Source organism: Lichenostomus cassidix, unplaced genomic scaffold, assembly GCF_008360975.1.
Source record: "Lichenostomus cassidix isolate B80296 unplaced genomic scaffold, HeHo_3.0 HiC_scaffold_43, whole genome shotgun sequence".
In the NCBI taxonomy this organism is placed as follows: domain Eukaryota; kingdom Metazoa; phylum Chordata; class Aves; order Passeriformes; family Meliphagidae; genus Lichenostomus; species Lichenostomus cassidix.
The window spans coordinates 1,806,804-1,828,604 of NW_028147635.1; the positions used below are offsets into that span (position 1 = coordinate 1,806,804).

The 21,801-nt window shown below is 54.2% G+C and overlaps 3 protein-coding genes across 4 annotated transcripts in view; 2 read left to right on the forward strand and 1 right to left on the reverse strand.

The window, feature by feature from the left end:
* LOC146421118 (uncharacterized) overlaps positions 1 to 9,024 on the forward strand; it is a 52,662-nt gene extending 43,638 nt beyond the window's left edge. Inside the window, exons 2-3 of one of the 2 annotated variants that reach the window (XM_085047609.1) lie at positions 7,809 to 7,887; positions 8,076 to 9,024. In XM_085047609.1, coding sequence (XP_084903735.1) covers positions 7,809 to 7,887; positions 8,076 to 8,830 — 834 coding nt within the window. In that variant the 3' untranslated portion in view covers positions 8,831 to 9,024. The remainder of the gene's footprint in view (positions 1 to 7,808; positions 7,888 to 8,075) is intronic. The other variant, XM_085047610.1, reaches the window with a different exon arrangement.
* Positions 1 to 21,801, reverse strand: part of LOC146421112 (uncharacterized) — a 382,384-nt gene that overhangs the window by 168,813 nt on the left and 191,770 nt on the right. Inside the window, exon 5 of the mRNA XM_085047575.1 lies at positions 21,345 to 21,474. Coding sequence (XP_084903701.1) covers positions 21,345 to 21,474 — 130 coding nt within the window. The remainder of the gene's footprint in view (positions 1 to 21,344; positions 21,475 to 21,801) is intronic.
* The window catches only part of LOC146421116 (uncharacterized), a 248,287-nt gene that overhangs the window by 119,913 nt on the left and 106,573 nt on the right, over positions 1 to 21,801 (forward strand). The gene's annotated exons all lie outside the window — the stretch shown is intronic.

Here is a 21,801-nt window from a genome sequence, read left to right on the forward strand (position 1 = left end):
GCTGTGACATCATGGAAGGGGCTGTGACACCACAGGGCACATTTATGTGATCATAGCAAAGGCTGTGTGACATCACAGAGTCACCTGTGAAATCCCAGAGTGGGCTGTGAAAATATAGGGTGGCTGTGTGACATCACAGAGCAGGCTGTGACATCACAGGGTGGCTGTGTGACATCACTGGGTAGCTGTATGACATCACTGGGACAGTCACTCTGACCCAGCCCCCCTCACAGTTCCGCCAGACAAGTCCAACGCTGCTCGTACACAGCAGGGTCCCCTGTCCCCCCAGGTCCCCCCTGCCCCCCAGTGCCACAGCCTCCCCCAGAGGATGTTCCACGAGATCGACCCCCAGAGCCTGACACAGGGACAGGGGGGACAGGGCCCTGGGGGGTGGGACAGGGGGACAGGGATGCCCCAGCAGTGTCCCTGTGTTCCCCAGGGCGAGAGCCTGGCCCAGGGCTCCTTTACCCTCTTACAATTGAGGGCTTGAGAGCACTTAAAAAATCCCCAGCAAGGGATCAGCAAAAACCAGATTTAATATTAAGCGACAACACAACAAAGTTCCTTGGCAAGAGTCACTCTGCTCCTGACTGGACAGTTCAGGCACAGCAGGGGAAAAAAGCAACAGCAAAAGCAAGCAAATCCAGTCAATCAAACCACAAGTTAACTGAGAACTCAGATGGAGGACACTGCTCCAGGAGAGCTCCAAGGGGCTCCTTTTGGAGCCCTGTTGATAGGGCCCCAGGAGATGGGATTTAGTCACAGCAATGTTCCATCCTGGCTGCACTTCGCATCAACAGCTTTCTCTGACACTCTGAGAACAGGGATGTTGTGCCACTGAGGGGAGAAAAACAGTTCCCAAGGCTGCTCCTAAAGAAAGCAGGAGCTGGTTGGACAGCAGCAGTGCCTGGGAGCAGACAGTGTTTGTGATCAGCTGCAGAGGAGCTGAGCCCAGGGGCTGTTGGCCAAGGCTGAGGCCTAACGAGCATTTCTCACATCTCAGGGCAGCCTGAGAAGGGGAGGGAGGAATGCACCACCCCAGGGCACCATGGAACTAAGGAGACCATTGTGACACTGTGGGGCCTTGTGGGACTGAGGGACCATTGTGACACTGCTGAGCCTCATGGAATCATGGAGACCACTGTGACATTGCAGGGCCTCATGGAACCAAGGGGACCATAGTGACTGTGTGTGGCTCCATGGAACCAAGGGACCATTGTGACACTGCAGGGCTTGTGGAACCAAGGGGCAATTTGAAACTGCTGGGCCTCATGGAAGCAAAGGGGCCATTGTGACCCTACAGGACCTCATCAAACCAAGAGGCCACTGGGACACTGCAGTGCCTTGTAGAACCAAGAGTCCATTGTGACACTGCAGAACCACAGGACACCTCTGTGACAGTGTGAGACCCTGTGGAGCTGAAGGTCCATTGTGACACTGCAAGGCCTCATGGAACCATTGAGAGAACATTAAGACACTTCACAGCCTCATGGAACCAAGGGGCCATTGTGACACTGAATGGCTGCATGGAACCAAAGCTCCATGGTGACACAGAGTGGCCTCATGTAATCAATGGTTTACTGTGAAACTACAGAACAAAAGACCCTTGTGACACTGTGAACCCCCATGGAACCCAGGGAACATTGTGACACTACAGGGCCACATAAAACTAAGGGAACATGGTGCAGCTATGGCTGGTTTGGCCTCCCGGGGGCCACCTGACTGCTCCAGCTGACCTTGACATGTTGAGAATCACTTCTCATCTGCCACTGAAACACTGGGGCTCTCTGCTGTCCTTCCTGTGGAAAAGAACTGCCCATCTCCTCCAGGCACCCATTGCCAAAACTGGGATTTCACCACCACATTTCCTTCCATCCATGGATAGTTCCCATAGGAATATTGCCTTGTACTCAGAGTCCACAAACTGTAATTGCTTTCAAAGGTCTCATTGAGAGAGTTGTTTGGGGCCTTACACCTGCACTCACCATTCCACAGCCCACATCCCACTGCTCCCAGGAGAGCCACAAGCACCCTGTGAGGCCACAGAGCCCCATTCCCAGGGCACGGGAGTCAGGGTGTAGCTGTCCTGCTTGGCACAGCCCAGGCACGGCTTTCACAGCCACATTTCACATTTCATTTCCCATCTGGACCCAGTGGTGCCTCTGCATTCTGCTTCCCCAGCCCCAGGGATGCTCTCCTTGTGTGCTCATTCCCCCCACAGTCTCTTGGCAGGGATGGCCTCAGTGGGGGCTGCTGACATCCTCAGCAACTTGGAGGTTGCTGCTGAATTTTACATCTCCAGAGGCTTGTTCAGACTTCAGATTTTCAGCAATCCAGTGCTGAAAGGCTCACTCACATTCAAAATAGCTTTGCTAGCCTCAGGGCCAGGAGAGAGGCCGGGCAGGGCTGGCCATTGCCGGGAACAGGCCCTGAGACCTACAGCAGGATGGAGCTGGGGCACAGCCAAACTCACCTGCAAACCTGGGCTGAGCAGCCAGGGCTGGCAACGGCTGGGGACAGAGGCTGGGGCTGACAAATGTCCTGGGCTCCCTCCCTGCTCTGTCCGTGCCACAAGGGCACAGAGCAGCCTCCTCTCTCAGCCACTTGCCTGTTTTCCATCCCTTCCCCAGGCCCTGGCTCTGTCCCACAAGCCCTGGGCTCAGTCCTCCCCCTGCACGCTCACACAGGCTGAGATGGACACTGATGGGTTTCTCCTCCAGCTTCTCTCAGCCCAGCCCAGCTCCCTCCAAGCTCTCCCAGCTGCCCTGAGCTCTCTGCAGCACCAAGGGGCTCTCCCCAGCACAGCCCAGCCAGCTCTGGCCCCACAGCCCTGCTCAGGCCAGGCTGCTCTGGGCAGTGCCCCCACGGCCTCAGCCCCTCTCCAGGGCACAGCAGCAGCTGCAGCTCCCAGAGGACTCAGCCCCACCGATGGGGGAATGTGCCTGGCCAAAGGAAAAGGAGGCTCCCTGTGTCCCCTGCTCTCCTGGCCAGGAGATCCTGAGAGCTCTGCAGCCCCTTCTGCCATCCCATCTCCCCAGGCCAACATAACAGCCTTATGGCCCTCAAGAGCTGTTCCTGCTGTGTTCACTCCTACTCTGATGAAGATAGTACAAAAATAACAAAACAGTTTTTACAGGTTCATTTTTTTCACTTAAAGACAATGTGAGACTCCTCATTTACATGAAGTCTCTGGGTTACAAAAGATGAAGTGAAAATTAAACTGGAGAGAATGAATAATACCAATGATTTGAAGAAAACACCGTCAGAAGCAGAAGAAATATAAATAAGGAGATACTTGGCCTTGTCATGATGTGCACCAGACCCAGTGACAGAGGAAAGCAGGTAATCTGTGATAGCTGAAAATCATCCAGAAATCAGTCCTCTGAGAGCTTTCTTGAGCTCCTGGTCCCTCAGGCTGGAGATGAGGGGGTTCAGTGCTGGAGGCACCACTGAGTACAGAACTGATACCACCAGATCCAGTGATGAGGAGGAGATGGAAGGGGGCTTCATGTAGGCAAACATGGCAGTGCTGAAAACCAGGGAGACCACGGCCAGGTGAGGGAGGCATGTGGAAAAGGCTTTGTGCTGTCCCTGCTCAGAGGGGATCCTCAGCACAGCCCTGAATATCTGCACATAGGAGAAAACAATGAACACAAAACAGCCAGAAGATATCCAAGCAGTAATGACCATGAGCCAAAGTTCCCTGAGGCTGGAGTGTGAACAGGAGAGCTTGAGGATCTGGGGCACTTCACAGAAGAACTGGCCCAGGGCATTACCCTGGCACAGGGGAAGGGAAAATGTATTGGCTGTGTGCAGCAGAGAAGTGAGAAAGCCACTGGCCCAGGCAGCTGCTGCCATGTGGGCACAAGCTCTGCTGCCCAGGAGGGTCCCACAGTGCAGGGGTTTGCAGATGGACACAGAGTGGTCATAGCACATGATGGTGAGGAGATCATAATCTGCTGAAATGAAAAAAAACAAAAATAAACAGCTGAGCAGCACATCATTCATAGGAGATGACCGTTCTGTCCCAGAGGAAATTGTGCATGGCTTTGGGGACAGTGGAGCAGATGGAGCCCAGGTCAGTGAGGGCCAGGTTGAGCAGGAAGAAGAACATGGGGGTGTGCAGGTGGTGGCCACAGGCTACGGCGCTGATGATGAGGCTGTTGGGCAGGAGGGCAGCCAGGGAGATGCCCAGCAAGAGGCAGAAGTGCAGGAGCTGCAGCTACTGCATGTCTGCAAATGCCAGGAGGAGGAAGTGGCTGATGGAGCTGCTGTTGGACATTTGCTGTGTCTGGCCATGGGGACCTGTTGATGGAGAAAAGGACAGTGACAAGTCAGGAGAGGCTGCTTTGGTCCAAAGCTGTGCCATTCCCTGCAGACTGTCCCACTGGGACTCATCCACCCTTGTTCCTTCTCTGGGAAAACCTTCATCCAGGTCCCTGCCTGAGCTCCACTTTTGCTGTCTGAGTGTGCCATGAGCAGCCAGGCATGTGCATGGGGCTCTCGAGGAGCCATCCCTGCCCTGCTGCCCTGGGACTGTGGCCATGGGGCAGAGGGACAAGGCTGAATATTCAGGATTTGTCAGGGGAATCCCTCCTAATGCAGAAAGACTTGGTAGCATTTTCACTTGCAGTTCCACAGGATAGCAGGAGGGAGTTTTAAGGAATGTTTCCCTACCCACACATCATTCCTGGTTCTCTGAGGTCAGAAATCCCCAGCATTTCTGCTGTACTCAGAGTTTGACACTGAGAGATGTGAGAGGCAAAGGGATTCCCTGTGGCTCAGGGCAAGGTGAGGGGCTGGATGGGCTTGTTCCCAACTGCCCTGGGTTTGCACCTTTGGCTGCAATCAGAGCACAATCACACTCCCCTGTCACCCTGGGAAGAAACCAGACCCTGCTGAGAGCAGAGGGATCACTGAATGTCTCACCCTCTCCAAAGGTCTCTCAGCAAGGTCTCAGCCCCTCCTTCTGCCAAGGACACTCACTGTTCCCTTGGCAAACCCAACAGCATTTCCTCACTTGTGGCATCTCTGCACTTCCCCATGGGGCATTCAGGGAACTCTGAGAGGCTCTGGCACAGATTTTCACCCAGGAGGGAAGCTCAGAGCTTGGAAGGACACAGCAAGGAGATCCCCAGGTGTGCTCATGATGGCATCTCAGGGAGGGAGGCTCAGCTCCTTCTCCTTTCCCATGGACTGCTTTGCCCACAGCCCCACAGGTCACAGGGAAGCTTGGACACCCCATTCTCATGGACACAGCTGCCTGGGAGGAATCCCAAGGGCAGTGCCTGCCTCAGCTGCTGCAAAGCCCAGAACCTCCCTGAGAGCACCAGATAACAGTGACAGTATCAGAGGAATGCAGAAACAAGAGAAGATGTTGTGGTGCTGTGCCTGAGAGGGCAGGGCAGGGACAGCCTGGCACTCAGGACAGTGTTCCCTGTGCCCAGCTGTGCACGGCACCTCCCACACACCAACAGTGCCCTCCTGCCCACAGCACTGCTCTGTTCAGCTCCCTCTCCTTCCCTCATCATCTCCCTGTGCTGCACATGTTCCTCCTGAGAGGAGCCTTGTCCCTGTCAGCGCTCACAGAGCCCATCCCACCCTCTGTGCACTCGCCCGGCCCTACAGAAACCTGCCTGTCTGCAGGGCCCTGCCTGGGGGAGGCTCTGTGTGCAGGTGGGCAAGGGCAGCTGGCAAGAGCCCTGCTGGGCCCTGCAAAGGTGCTGCTGCTGCTGTCCATGGGCTGAGCAGAGGCTGAAGGCCCTTGAGGAGGCACCCAGCAGACACACTGAGCACCCAAAGGTACAGAGCAGGAGTTATTGTTCTTTGTGTCTGCAACCCTCGGCCCGGGAGCATCGCCCCCCCAGGACATCCCACAGGTGAGCGGGCAGGGGGAGCTCGGCCCAAATATCTTGGGCGATGCCTGGGCTTCTTTTTGGGAGGGGGGGATTTTTGGACCTTGTAGGACTGCAGCACCTAACCCCAAATATCTTTGTTGGCTGCCCGGTAGGGGTTTTTTTGGGGGGATGGGAAGGGGGCGGATTTTTGAATCTTGCAGGACTCCAAATGTGAGTTGCAAATGCCCCTTGGGGGGATATGGGGGAGTCCCCAGAACGTGGGATTTTTAGGGGATCCTGGTGGCGTCTGCTGGGATGGGATGGGATGGGATGGGATGGGATGGGATGAGATGAGATGAGATGAGATGAGATGAGATGAGATGAGATGGATGAGGCCTGGGAAGGGTGAGATGTGGATTGGGTGGTGGTATGAAGTCTGGGGGAGGGGGATGGGTGGGATGGGGCCTGGGATGAGGCAGCCAAAGGTTGGGGGTGATGAAGCCAGGGGGACCCCACTCCTTAGGGGCTTGAGAGGTATCCAGCAGCTGTGAGGGAGTTTTGGGGTACCCCTGATCTTTCGGGACCCCCAGAGTGGGCAGGAGGGGCCTGGAACCCCCAAATCTAATAATGGATGAGGGGGGGTTGGGGACTGATGGGATGATGGTGCAAGGGCAGAAGAGCAAGGGAAAAGAGGGGGCTGGGACCCCCAAAGAGAGCGGGAGGGGGATAGGACACCCCAGTTTAGTCGGGAGGGGTCTGTGGATTGGGAGAAGGATGGGAAAGGGGAGGAGAGGGGAGGGAAAGGTGGGGTTGGCACGGAAGCAGGGCAGTTCCATGGGGGTCCAGCCCTGTCCCCCAGCACTGGATCCCTGGAGCAATTGCCTGGGGCTCTGGGGGAGGTGGATCTGCACTGGGGGTCCCCAAGCCCCCTGTCCATCCCTGGGGCTGATCGGGGGCTTCCCCCCACCCAGCAGCCAGTGCTGCAGCAGCCGTGGGGCAGAGGAGGGTGGGGAATGGGGTTCTGGGGTGGGAGCAGAGGAGGAGTGGGAGGAAGAGGAGGGAGAGAGGAGGAGGAGCAGGAAAAGGAGGAGCAGGAGAACCAGGAGATTTCACCACCCACTGTGTCTGCAGCACCCCTGACTCTGGGATCATTGCCCCCACTGCATTCCACAGGTTACCAGGGAGGGGGAGCTCACCCCAAAGCTATCAGGGGGTCTCTGGGAGGGTGTTAGTTTTTGAGGGGTGTTTGGAACTCTCAGATTCTGGAAGTGAGCGACAGATATCATTGCATGTCCCTGGTGGGGAATTTTTGGGCCAGAGGGTATGTTTGGATCTTGCAGGACTCCAAAGCTGAGCCATAAATGCACCTTTGGTGGAATATTGGGGGTCCATGTGGGAATTGCCTGGTATCAGCAGGACAGGACATCAGTTTTGGGGATCCCTGAGAGAACTGGGAGGGTGGAATGTTGTACTCCCCAAGTGGAGAGAGCAGAGAGGGGCAATACCGGAGCTGGGGGACCCCTGGCAGCCTGGAGGGGTGGGGGAGGCTGGAGATGAGGCAGGGCTAGGACACTGTGACACTGAAAGGGGCCATGGGGAGAGGGGGAAGCCCCGAGTGCCTGGAGTGGGAGGAGCCTGAAGAAGGGGACCCTGGGAGCCCTTGGAGCCAAAGCACAATCACGGAAGAAGGGACCCCTGGGCGCACCAAAACCCCACAGCATCCCTAATTGGGACCCAGGAGAAGGGGGATCCCCAGGACCCATGGGAGCCCCAGCAGCTTTGAGAATGGGGAACCCCAGAACCCCAAAGAGAGGAGACTGGAAAGGGGGAACTCCTGGGAGGCTTTACTGAACTCATTCTTATTTTAGGAGGATTTTATAGACACAAAACACCCGGTGACTTCTAGAGATAGACTTGGGCCACAGGAACCCCCAACCCAAGGCACTCATACCTTTCTTTTACCCAAACGAGGATTTCCAATTCCCAAAACTTGGCCAGATGGAGGAGGAGGCTGTGAGGAAGAGGAAGATGCCCCAGGGCAGCCAGGCAGGTGAGGAGGAAGTTACTGCCCCTTACCTCCTCTCTTCTTGTCCATCTCCCAGCCCAGCATCACCCCTCGTTGCAGGACAACCCGGCTGCTGACTCTGTCCTGGTGGGGATGGACTGGGGGGATCTCCTTCCCCTTCCCTCTGGCATGGAGGCAAATCCCAAATCCTCTCCTTGTCCTTCCTTTCCCAGACAACAAGCTGAGGAGAGAGACCAGGGAGGACAAGTCCTTACGGCAGAACCTCATGGAAGAGGCCACTTTGAGCAGCTCCATGACCCAGGAATCAAACTGTGAGGAAAATCCCCAGAGATGCTGCACAAGGAGGGGCTGCAAACCCAGCCCAGGGTGCTCTGAAGAGCAAAGACCCACCCTGTGCCAGGAAGTTGGCAAGAGCTTCAGCCGGAGTTCGGAGCTGCAGATTCTTGAGCAGCTTCCTGAGACTAAGAAGCCCTACGAGTGTGGGGAATGTGGGAAGAGCTTCAGAAAGATCTCCCAGCTTATGGACCACCAGCGGATCCACACAGGGGAGAAGCCCTATGAGTGTGGGCAATGTGGGAAGAGCTTCAGCCACAGCTCCACCCTGATCTGCCACCAGAGGATCCACACAGGGGAGAGGCCCTATGAGTGTGGGCAATGTGGGAAGAGCTTCTGCACGAGCTCCAGCCTGATCCGTCACAAGAGGATCCACACAGGGGAGAGGCCCTATGAGTGTTCCGAGTGTGGGAAGAGGTTTCAGACCAGCTGCAATATCCTCCTGCACCAACGGATTCACACAGAGGAGAGGCCCTTCCGCTGCCCTGACTGCAGGAAAGGCTTCAATCGCAACTCCAACCTCATCAAGCACCAGCGCATCCACACAGGGGAGAGACCCTATGAGTGTCCTGAGTGTGGGAAGAGCTTCACCCAGAGCTCTCACTTGACCAGACACCGACGGAGGCACCAGTAAGGGAAGCCCTGCGAGTGCCCCGAGTGGGGGAAGAGCTTCATGCACTGCTCCGTATTCATCTCCCATCGGAGGACCCTCACTGGGAAGAGCCCTTGTGACCCACACTCCCAGTGACCAGGGTTGTGGTTTGACCCTGACCAAATGCCAGGCACCTGTGAAATCTGCTTTCCCTTCTCTCCCCTGCTGCAGCTGTGCAGAGGGGAGGGGAAAAAAACCCTAAAACACACACACACACACACGCACAGAGGGCTCATGAGTCACGATAATGAACCGGGCCGGATGCACTGAAAGGTAAAACAGATTGAGAACTTAAAGTTGCAAAGTGATTTATTGGTAACCTAACCCTAAACAGAGTCAGAGGAGGCAAATTAGAACTAAAATTAAGCTCTTAATACACTGTTTCTCTGCTCACCCCCCTCCCTCTTTCCCACCAATAGCACAGGGGGTTGTGGCGGGCAGGGTATGGGGTTTTTTTGGTCAGTCCATGACCAAAATTTCTTTCACTGTTCAGGGAGAGGAGTCCTCTACTTAGCCATGGGTCCCTCCCACTGGAGACAGTCCTCTGCAAACTTCTTTGCCATGGGTCCGATCTCTCGAGCAGCAGCCACTGGAATCTGCTGCCCCATGAGTTCTTGTCCACAGGGTTCAGAGCTCTGAGCCCAGGCCAGGCTGTTTCCATCCCAAGGAACAAGGCCTTTCCCTGCACTGGACTCCCACTGGATCACAGCTTCCTCCAGGCATCCACCTGCTCCTCTAGCGTGAGCACCTCCCCACAGGCTGTGGGTGGATCTCTGCACCCCTCGTGGACCCCATGGGCTGCAGGGGGACAACCTGCTTCACCATGGTCCTCACCACGGCCAGCAGAGGATTGTCAGCTCCGGTGCCTGGAGCACCTCCTCCCACACCTTCTCCCCTGATCTTGGTGCCTCCATGTTGTTTTCCCTCACATATTCTCACCTCCTCCTCATCCTCTGTCAAAAAAGAAGTGCTTGCTCACATTGTTTTGATTTCGTCTTAAATATGATATCCCAGAGGTGTAACCAACATCTCTAATTGGCCCAGACTTGGCCAGCAGCATGTCCATCATCTTCAGAGCCATCAGAGATTGGCTCTGCTGGACATGGTGAAAACTTCTAGAACATTCACAGAGGACACACAGGAGCCATTTTTGTGCCCCTCCCCACCCAGTAGCAAAATCTGGGCTAAGCAAAACCAGCTCATGAGCACAGGGGTGAGTTTTCTCCCAACCCTTCAGCCACTTCTTCAGGCCTACCACAACAGCTTTTGAAGGGTTTAAGTTTCCCCTAGATGCTAAAGAGAGCTTGCTGATGTTCTGGGCTAAGCAAAACTAACATACTCAGGTTGGGAAGACACCTGGCTGGTGGCTTCCATGGCCTCCTGATTCCCTGTGGCCACCTGGACAAACACAGTGGCAGGAACATCCATCGGGACTCAGATTGACATCTGAAATTCATAGGGAAGAGCTGATTTATTAATGTTACACCCTAAAAATTGTTACCTGCTGTGTAATTATTTCTTCTGGTGGCATCAAGAAATGCTGGATGATCTTGGAGGTCTTTTTCAATCTAAATAATTTCCTTCTTCACCTTGTCAGAACAACCAAAGCTGAGGTAAAATAAAGAAATTAAACAAAGAGATCTAAAGTTGCACCATTTTATTGTTGATTTGGGGGTGAATGTGGGGTTCAGGGGAATATCCATGAGGATTTGGATGTTCTGGGGCTGCCCAGGCTGGGGGACAGGACAACAGTCTCATAGTTGTTCCAGCAGAATGTGTCCACCTGAGCCCATCTGTTGTTCAGGAATTCTGGTTTTCTGTCCCAGTCCCTGGCCTGGATCTCCCCATGTGGGGTGTGCCCCCCAAAGTGCCCAAAATGCTGCTGAAGTGCCTGAGCTGCTCCCAGCTGTGGATGTTCCTTTTCACCAGCCTCTTCTGGTAGGTGCCATGGAAGGTGGGAGAGGGTTTAGGGAATCCTGGGATTATTGGGAGGGGCTTTTGTGGCTTTTGGGGGCATTTGTGGTGCTGAGAGGGAGTTTGGCATGCTCTGTGAGAGAGGTTTGGGGTCCTGGCAGGGCTGTGTGACTTGGAGAGAATTTGGGTGGGTGTAGGGGGAGATGGGAATGGGGTTATGGTGGCTCTTGGGCCCATTTAAATTGCAGGGAGTAGTTTGGGAGCATCCTAAGAGGAGCTGTTGGGTGGTTTGAGGGGCCTGGGAGTGGCTGTGGGGCTGGGAGGGGATTTTTGAGTGGTCATGACAAACCCAGATCCCCAAAGCTGCCGCCATACCCCACCCCCCAAGGAGCTGCTGGGGTTTGGGGGCTCCATGTTGGTGTTCATCCTCCTGGCTCTGCAGGAGAAGGTGAAGGGTGTCCCCAGGGACCATGTGTGTTCCCCAGAGCGTGTGTGACCCCCCCATCCCAGTGTCACCCCCTTTTCCCTCCCCACAGGGCTCCTGACCCAGCTCCTGCTCCCCCCAGTAGGGAATTTGTGGAGGGGGCAGAGGGGGTGCACAGCCCCCACCGGGGGATGACCCTGAGCCAGTGCCCTTTGTTTAGCACCAACCTGGGCTTGGGGCTCCAGGAGGAAGAGGCTGAAGGGAAGCAGATCCTGCAGATGGGACAGTGCTTGGCGTCAGGGCAAGGTCCTGCCCTGCACACCTGGCTCAGGTGTGACACTGCCCCGGGAAGGGAGCGGGACATTCCCATCCCCATGGATCAGGGCTGTGAGCAGCACTTGGAGGACAGACATGGAAATACTGGGAGGAACTGGGAGCACACTGAGGGTGTGAATTATCCCCACCACCACCTTTCCAGGGCAGCCCTGGATCTGAGAAATGCTCGTTAGGCCTCAGCCTTGGCCAACAGCCCCTGGGCTCAGCTCCTCTGCAGCTGATCACAAACACTGTCTGCTCCCAGGCACTGCTGCTGTCCAACCAGCTCCTGCTTTCTTTAGGAGCAGCCTTGGGAACTGTTTTTCTTCCCTCAGTGGCACAACATCCCTGTTCTCACAGTGTCAGAGAAAGCTGTTGATGCGAAGTGCAGCCAGGATGAAACATTGCTGTGACTAAAGCCCATCACTTTGGGTCCTATCAACAGGGCTCCAAAAGGAGCCCCTTGGAGCTCTCCTGGAGCAGTGAGCTCCCTCTGAGTGGGGCCTCTCCGAGCCAGGAACTCTCCCGTTTGCTGCACTCGGGGCATCCCCGAACAACGAGGGACCCTGGGCCGATCCCCCCACTCCTCCAGGCTCAACCCTTCGCCTGCTGGGGAGATGCAAAAGCATCTGCAGTGAGCATTTCCCTGCCCTCCAGGGCAATTTCTGACAGCTCCCTGGCACTGCCTGTGTCTGTCTGTGTGCACACACGTGTGCCTGTGCTCTGGAAATGGGGGAGAAATGCTGCTCTGGGAGGTGTTGAAGTGCCTTGGATATCTGAGTGAGTTAAGCCTGTAAGTGAGGTTCAGTCATAAGGCATGAGCTAAGTGAAATGATGCTGAGGGTTGTTCTTTTGATAAGTTGGTAAGTTTAAGGCAGATGTTAAGGTTAAAGTAAAATTAAAGCTCTTTTAAGTTTGAGGGCTGTTAAGCTTTCAGGCTGTATTCCTTTTATCCTTGGCCTCACTGTCCTTTTGTCACAAACACACACACACACACACACACACACACACACGGACAGTTCTTGGTTCATTTCTGATTTGATTGACTGGATTTGTGGATTTGCTTGGTGTTCTTGTTGCTTTTTTCCCCTGGTGTGCCTCAAATGTCCAGTCAGGAGGAGAGTGATTCTTGCCAAGGAACTTTGTTGTGCTGTTGCTTAATATTAAATCTGGTTTTTGCTGATCCCTTTGCTGGGGATTTTTTAAGTGCTCTCAAGTCCTCGTTCATAAGAGGGTGAAGGAGCCCTGGGCCAGGCTCTCGCCTTGGGGACACAGGGACACTGCCGGGGGGTCCCTGTCTCCCTGTCCCACCCCCCAGGGCCCTGTCCCCCCTGTCCTCGTGTCAGGCTCTGGGGGTCAATCTCGTGGAACATCCTCTGGGGGAGGCTGTGGCACTGGGGGGCAGGGGGGACCTGGGGGGACAGGGGACCCTGCTGTGCACGAGCAGCGTTGGACTTGCCTGGGGGAACTGTGAGAGGGGGCTGGGGCAGAGTGACTTTCCCAGTGATGTCACACAGCCACCCTGGGATGTCACAGAGCCATTCTGTGATTTCACAGCCCATTCTGTGATGTCACAGTTCATGCTGTGATGTCAAACAATCTGCCCTCCGGTGTCACATCACCATTCTGTGACATCACAATGTACACTGTGATGTCACAACCCATCTGAGATGTCACCCAGTAACCCTGTGACATCACAACCCAATCTGTGATTTCACAGCCTCCTATGTGACATCACACAGCTGACTCCATGATTGCACAAAGCCACACTGTGCTGTCACAGCCTGCTCTCTGATGTCAGACAGAGCCACCCTCTACAATGGCAGTCTTCTCTGCGACCGCACAGCCCTCTTTCTGTGATGTCACAACCTACTCTGTGTCACAGCCTGCTCTATGATGTCACATCACGACTATGTGACATTACATCCTGCCCAGTCTATTATATCACAGCCAGCTGTGTGACGTCTCAACCCACTCTTTGATGTCACAGCAATCTGTGACATACAGCCACCCTATGATGTCACAGCCTGCTCTGTAATGTCACACAGTCCCCTCTATGATGCCATAGCTCCTCCATGACCTCACACAACCCAATCTGTGATGTCACACAGCTCGTTTCTGACATCACAGCTGCTCTGTGGCTCTCTGACACAGCCCCAGAGGTGCCCATGGCTATGACACAGCCCCCTCTGGGCCATGGCACAGCCCCTGCCAATGCTGAGCACCTGTGAGCTCTGGGTGTGCCCTGCTGGTGTCCCTGAGATGGCCTGGCAGTGCCCCAGCCCTGCTGGGCTGTGCACAGGAGCTGCTCCTGGGCAGAGCTGTCTCTCTGCAGTGCTGCCGCTTGCCAGGAGCTCCTCTGTGCCAGGAGCCCAGCCCAGCTCAGCAGCACAGCAACAGCACAGGGACTTGAATGACCCTCGTGGGGCTTTGGTGCTCAGGCCCTGAACATCAGTCCCTGAGAGGGAGTTGCAGAAACCTCTCAAGTATTCAAAGGCAGAATTGAACTCCAAAGTTCCTAATACCATAAATGGGTCCCACTGAGGGACACAACTGAGAAAGTGTTCCCATGTCCCAGTTGGAGGAGGAAATTGGACACAGGGATGACACGTGGGGACAAAGAGAAGCCAAGTCTTTGTGCCCTTGGGAACAGCACTGTCTCTGCTACCAAGGGCTGTGAGGAAACACCTTGTCCTGAGGCACTGGGCCCTCCTGGCACAGCCCCAGCAAGGCTGGGCACTGTCACCCCCTTGTCCTGCCCTCAACATCCCCACCTCACATCCCAGTGGCCTCGAGGATCTGCTGGAAGGAGTCCTGGGGAGCCTTTGGCAGGAATGGCCCTGGGAGGCTTCTTAATGCTCACAGGGACTGCAGGTTTTTCAAAGGACTTTGGCTTTTGGTTTTTGGAGGTCTGGCCTGGTCAGAGAAGCTGTGCTTTGAGGTCTGACACAGTGTGGTCACCCTTGCTCCCCATTCCCAAACCCCATCCTGTCTCTCCTCACTTACTTGTGGACTGCTTTCCTTGGAGAACTGGCTGCACACAGGCAAACAGAGGTTTTCCTTTTTTTTTTTTTTTTAAAGCAGTTTAAATCTCCTAAATTTCCCCATTGAAAACAGACACCCTCCTCCAGTGTGTGCCAAGTCCAAACTGCCACCAAGGAGGTTCCCCTTCCTAAAAGCAGAACCATGCAAGGAATGTTTTAGACCTTTGGACACCTTGGTTCCACAAGACCTTTCTGTGTCTCAATGATCCCTTGGTTCCATGAGGTTCCATAGTGTCCCAGTGGATATTTGGTTCCATAGGGCCCCACAGTGTCATAATGCCATTTTTGAGTCCATGAGGCCTTGCTCTGTCACACAGACTTTTGGTTCCATGAGGTTCTGTACTCTCAGCAATGGTCTCCTTAGTTCCAAAGTGTCACCATGGACCCTTGGTTCCATGAAGCTCTGCTGTGTAACAAGGCTCTCCTGGATTCCATGAGGAATACAAAAGCCTTGCATAAACAATGATCAAGACCATGGCCTCCTTGCATCTGCACTGTCACAATGGACAGTTTGTTCCATGAGGTCCCATACTGTCACAATGGATATTTGTTTCCACAGGGTGCCACAGTGTCACCATGGTCTCCTTGGTTCCACAAGGCCCTGCAGTGTCACAGTGGCCCCCAGGTTCCATGAGGCTCCACAGTGTCACAAGGGTTTCCTTGGATCCATGTGCCCCAAAGTGTCACAGTGGTCTCCCTCCTGCAGCAACCAGCAGCAAAACCCACTACCAGGGCCAAATGCCTGGGAAGAAGGAGAAAGGGAGGCACTTTTGGAGTGATGGTTTTTGTCTTGCCAGGTCACAGTGACATGGGATGTGGCCCTGCTGTCCTGGAGATGGCTGAACACAGCCTGCCCATGGCAAGGGGGAAAAGACAACAACCTCTGTCCATGGAACTACAGCAGCAGAGAGGTCAGGCCCCAGAAGGCTGGGTTGAAAAGACTGTCACCAGCACAGGAAACACCAATGTAGGACATTTTCTTGAAAGCTGACATTTTAGGGCATTCTTTTATACACGGATGCAGCACCAAATAGCAAGTTGAACAGTTTCAGCTTTCTGTATGGCCTGAGAACAGCTGGAATCTTTTCAGCAGTGTGTGCTGTTCCATCCCTTGCTTAGGGTGAGGATGTTGGATCTTTCAGCAGGTTCTGCTCTCCTGGGGGCTGATCTTCCCAGGCAGGCTCTAAAAGCAGAATAAAACAGCAGCGCAAGGCACAGCACAAAGGAAGCACCGGGCTGATCCCATAAAAAGTGCCCTGCAGGGACATTTCACGGCTGACCCTCAGCAGCCCGGGCTGCAAACAAAGCCCGCTCGGGCCGAGCACAAGATCCCCACAGAGCCCTGAGCAACAGCTGGAGCCCAGCAGGGCCTTGGAGGAGGCAGGGCGAGCCCCGGGCCGGGTTCCAAAGGGGCTGCGGGGCTGGGGGCGATGGCGCCGAGTGCCCTGCCCGTGTGTGGCCTGGGCTCTGCGGCGCCACGGGGACACAGCCCGGGGCCGGGGCTCGGTCCTGCTGCCCCCAGGGCGCTGCCGAGGGCTCCCTGCCTGCCGGGGCCGGGGCGGCGCTGAGGGAGCGGCGCCGCCATTGCTGCCGCCATTGCTCAGGGGCGCTGAGGGGAGCGCGGCTCCCGCCAGCCCTGCTCGGCTGTGAGGGGAGAGAGAGAATAAGGAGAGAGAGAATAAAGAGAGACTGTGCTGCTAAACAAAGTACGTGCAGTTCCGCGTGCCTTCGGACACCGGCCCGAATGGCTGTGCTCGGTGTGTGAACATCGCCACTCGGCTGCCCCAGAGCAGAAATCCCCTGGGGAGATACCGGGACCGGTCGTGTGAGATGGGACGCCAAACACTCGGGGTTTGGTGTCTTTGGGATAAAGAAACTATTTTTTAAGTCTGTTTGGGATAGAAAATTTCTTCTGATTGCATTAGTCCGTTGTACATGGGGTTCAAAAGGCATAATAAATATTAAAAAGAAATTATTATAAATAGGTGTGTTTAAAAAGGCGTTAAGACTTAGGAGTAACATGTCGACTGGCAAAAGATTCCATATGAAAAATGCTATACTATAAAAATCTTTCTTCTGCAGTTTTATCAGTGGTTCTTGGATTTTAAACTTCTAAATTTTTTGTTTCCTCTGATTTGCTTTGTTTTGCAAACATTGAATTAAAATGAGCAACATCTGGAATAAATCAGCAATTGGATACAAAGCTTCAGAATAAATGTGGAAGTACCAGAGGATTCACATGCTTTAGGCGTGTGTGTACATGTGTGTGCATAAAAGCATTGCTCCTTTTCAACACTGCATTATAGCACAGAAGTAGTAAAGTCAGATTTACTCCTGTTTTCACAAGATTCCCACGAATGTATATCTAAGTGCAGTGAGTGATAGAAGACAGATTAGGTGTGGTTCTAGGTAATCTATTTTTACTCAAATTTCCCAAGTCCTTACACTGCTTTGAAGTGCCAACCTGCAGGTGTGACACACCTGATGTCCCTGGAGTCTCTGCTCTGGGCTGGAGCACTGCAGGGCATCTCCACCAACAACAAATCCTTTTCACACTGCCTGAGTCTCCTTTGGTATGGTAAAGAAGGAGATGAGAATTCCTGCCTTCTCTCAGGATTGCATAAGCCATCAAATTTCCCTCCTGGTGTTCCCAAAGAGAGGAATGTTGGCCCATGGACCCTCTGCTATTGGATATTGGGCAAGGGAGGAAGGAGACACTTGGTTGTCCCTGCAGAGAGAAGAAATGCATGAACATGCAATCCCAAATCCTGATTTGGCATTTCTTTGTCATCCTTCAGTGATTCCTGTTTGGTTTTGGAAAGCAAAGAGGAGGAGAGGGTCTAGAAAAGGAAGAATCCTGCTGTACTCCCTGACAGGAGGTTGTAGCCAGGTGGGGTTGGGCTCTGCTCCCAGACATGAAGTGACAGGACAAGAGGAAAGGGCCTCAAGCTGTGCCAGAGGAGGTTCAGGTTGGCCAGGAAAGGGTGGTCAGGTCTTGGAAGTGTCAGGAAAATTAATCCACAAACACCAGAGGTTTATGTCCAAAAAGGAGACAGAGGAGTCCTGTAACTTTATTCATTAATAAAGGGAGAGGTCATGGGCATTTCCCATGGGGTCTCTCAAATTGCTAGAGGACACAGCCTCTTTTTATCCTGATTTCCTGATCACAGTTCCCTCTCTCTTTCCCCAGTGGCTAAGGTACTCGAGAGGTACAGACTTCCCTAATTGCCTAATACACATCCTCTTCTAAGATACATTCCCCCAGCCTTCTTCTTTTCCTTATGTCTCTGTTCTTTTAGTTAAATTCAGGGATTTAAGACAGTCTTGTTAAAGTCTTGGGTAAGTCAACCAGAGGAATTCCTATGGAATTCCTTCCCATTGTTTCTTCTCTCTCTCAGTATCTGGCTTTATCTATCAGCAGGCCCAGTTTGTTTATAAAGACACTTCCTTCTCATTCCTTTCAGTAAGAAATATATACAATTAATACATTGAAATATGAATTGAATACTAATAAAAAAGCATAAATTACATTATTTTTAAAATATATTTTGGGATGTCAGTCCTGGGTGGGCGATGTCAGACATGGTGAGGTTGGGGATGAGGAGCAGGTTGTCCAAACAGGGTCAGCCCACAAGAGATTCATTCTTCTACATGCCCAGACCTCCTAAGGAGACATTTAGCATCAAGGTCATTTGGGGAATGCTTCTATCACCTTTTCATTGAACTGAAAAATAAAAAAATACTCATTTGATTAAAGATAAAATTGATGAGGTGCACTTTGAAATCTCCCTCCATAACAGCACTCCAAACAGACTCCAATGAGCTGCACAAGCCCCAGCCCTGCTTTCAGGGAGGTCGCCCAGCACAAAGCCAGCCATGGCACCCTGAAGGTGCCCACTGCACTCTCTAGTATCCATGCCCCAGGAATGCCAGGAATGCCCTTGGCCCAGAGGGCTTTGCTCATGGCCCCTCTCGGGCTCAAAGCTGCTGCTCTTCTTGCTCACTCTTGCCTAAAGCCACAGAGCTCAGCCTCCCCCCACCAACAGGACAAAGGTTCAGTAGCCAGGCAGTGGAGTGCACGGCCTAAGGCTGAGGGGCTGGGGCCCAGTCTGGAGGACAGGGAGGGCACACGCCCAGCCCCACAGCTCCTGGGCCCACAGCTCTGAAAGGCCAGGACCAGGGATACATGCCTGATTTGGGGGTCCCTCCAGCCATCTGCTGAGGGAGATGACTTGGGGAAGCACCGGAGCAGCTGGGTGGCAGGAACAAAGCGGCTGCCTGGGGGCTGCTTCTGGCCTCTGACCCCCAGTTCCTCAGGGCTTCCCAGCACCCCAGCCCCTCAGGGGCCTCCTGTCCCCAACCTCTCACACATCCCCCTCCTGCCTTCCCACTGCCTCGTCCTGTTCAGTGCCTGTGCAGCACCTCATCCCTTCCCAGCCTCCCACCGCCCTGTCCCCTCAGGGTCTGCCCCAGCCCGGCCATCCTGCCTGGCAGTGGCACAGCCCCGCTGGAGCTCCAGAGGAGCCGCAGCAAGAGGCACCTCGGAGCCCTTGGCAATCCAGCCAGCAGCACACGGGCAGGACACAGCTGGCGCTTCCTGGCTGGCAGAGGGCTTGTGGCCATCTCCAGGCACAGCCTTGCAGGGATCCCCACAGCTCCAGCCTCTGCCCACCTGCTCTGGTGCAAGCGTTAAGGCTTCAGCAGAACCACCAAAGGCCAAGGGGCTTCTGGCCACTTTCCATTCCACACTGCACACCCAGGCAACCTGCTGAGCACAAGCACCCTTTTCCCCCCTCTTCCCCTCCGCCCTGCAGACATTGGGTACCGAAAGAAAGATCCTGAGAGTCTGTGTATTAGAACACATTCTATATTTACATCCTAATACCCAAAGAAAATGCTTAAAGAAAAGAGGAGTTCTCCACGGGCTCAGGTGGCCCCAGCAGGCAGAGCAGACAGATCAGCTCTGTTCCTCCTGCAGCCCCAAGCCCAGGTTGGTGCTAAACAAAGGGCACTGGCTCAGGGTCATCCCCCAGCGGGGGCTGTGCACCCCCTCTGCCCCCTCCCCAAATTCCCTCCCAGGGAAGCAGGAGCTGGGTCAGGAGCCCTGTGGGGAGGGAAAAGGAGGTGACACTGGGATGGGGGGTCACACATGCTCTAGGGGACACACATGACCCCTGGGAATTCCCCCTCACCTTCCCCCGTAGCACCAGGAGGATGAACCCTAACATGGAGCCCCTGAACCTTGGCAGCATCTTGTGGGGAGTGTGTGGTGGCAGCTTTGGGGGTCTGGGGGATCACAACTGCCTCAAACCCCCTCCCAGCCCCCTAGCCACTCCCAGACCTTTCAAACCACCCCACAGCTTCTCCTAGGATCCCCCCAAACCACTCCCTGCAATATAAATGGCCCTAAGAGCCACCAAAACCCTTTCCATCTTCCCCAAGACCCACCCAAATTCGCTCCAAACCACACAGCCTGCCCAGGACCCCAAAACTTCCTCAAGAACTCTGCCAATCCCCCTCACAGTACCACAAGAGGTCCCAAGAGCCACAAAAGTCTCTCCCAATCCCCTCAGAATCCCCTAAACCCCCTCCCAGCCCCCATGACACTGACCAGGAGAGGTTGGTGGACAGGATCATCCACAGCTGGGAGCAGCTTGGGCACTTCAGCAGTGATTTGGGCACTTTGGGGGGCACACCCCACATGGGGAGACCCAGGCCATGGACTGGGACAGACAAGCAGAATTCCTGGAGAACAGATGGGCTCAACTGGACATATTATGCTGGCACAACTATGAGATCATGGTCCTATCCCCCAGCCTGGGCAGCCCCAGAACACCCAAATCTTCCTGAATATCCCCCTAAACCCCAAAGTCACCCACAAATCCCAGGAAAATGGTGCAGCTTTAGATCTTTTTGTTTCATTTCTTTCATTTTACCCCAATTTTGGTTGTTTTGACAGGATGAAGAAGGAAATTATTTAGGTTAGAAAATACATCCAGGATCATCCAGAGTTGCTTGATGCCACCAGAAGAAACAATTGGACACAGCATGTGACATTTTTTAGGGGATGTACCATTATTAAATCAGCTCTTCCCAATGAATTTCCGATGTCGATCTGAGTCCCAATGGATGTTCCTGCCCCTGTGTTTGTCCAGGTGGCTGCAGGGAATCAGGAGGACGTGAAATCCACCAGCCAGGTGTCTTCCCAGCATGGGTCACTGGGAGTGAGGGTCACAAGGGCTCTTCCCAATGTGTGTCATCCAGTTGGTGGATGAAGCTGAAGCAGTGCATGAAGCTCTTCCTGCACTGAAGGCACTCGCAGGGCTTCCCTTACCGGTGACTCCGCCGGTGTTGGGTCAAGTGAGAGCTCCTGGTGAAGCTCCTGCCACACTTGGGACACTCATAGGGCCTCTTCCCTGTGTGGATCCTCTGGTGGTAGATCAGGGAGGAGCTCTGGCTGAAGCTCATCCCACATTCCCCACACTCATAGGGTCTCTCCCTGGTGTGGATGCACTGGTGGATGATGAGGGTGGAGTTGAGCATGAAGCCCTTCTTGCACCCAGGGCAGTGGAAGGGCCTCTCCTCTGTGTGAATCCACAGATGACTGAGGAGTTCTGAGCTGGTTGGAAACCTCTTCCCACACTCAAAACACTCATAGGGCCTCTCCCCAGTGTGGATCTTCTGGTGGGTTACGAGGTGGGAGTTGTGCCTGAAGCCCTTCTTGCACTCAGGGCAGCGGAAGGGCCTCTCCTCTGTGTGAATCTGCTGATGACTGAGGAGACTGGAGCTGGTCTGAAACCTCTTCCCACACTTGGAACACTCGTAGAGCCTCTCCCCGGTGTGGATCCTCTTGTGACAGATCAGCTGGGAGCTCTTGCTGAAGCTCTTCCCACATTCCAAGCACTTGTGGGGCTTCTCTCCATCATGAACCTATTCATGGACAAACAGGTTCAGAAAGGTCCGAACTCTGTCTGAAGCACTGGTTGCCTTCCTGGCACAGGGTGGGTCTTTGCTCCTCACAGTGCCCTGGGCTGGGTTTGCAGCCCCTCCTTGTGCAGCATCTCTGGGGCTTTTCCTGTCTGTTGAATTGCTGTCTCATGGAGCTCCTCAAAGTGGCATCTTCCATGAGGTTCTGCTGCAAGGATTTCTCCTCCCTGGTCTCCACCCTCAGCTCAGTGCCTGGATGAGGAAGGACAAGGGGAGGACTTGGGATTTGCCTCTGTGCCAGAGGGAAGGGGAAAGAGATCCCCACAATC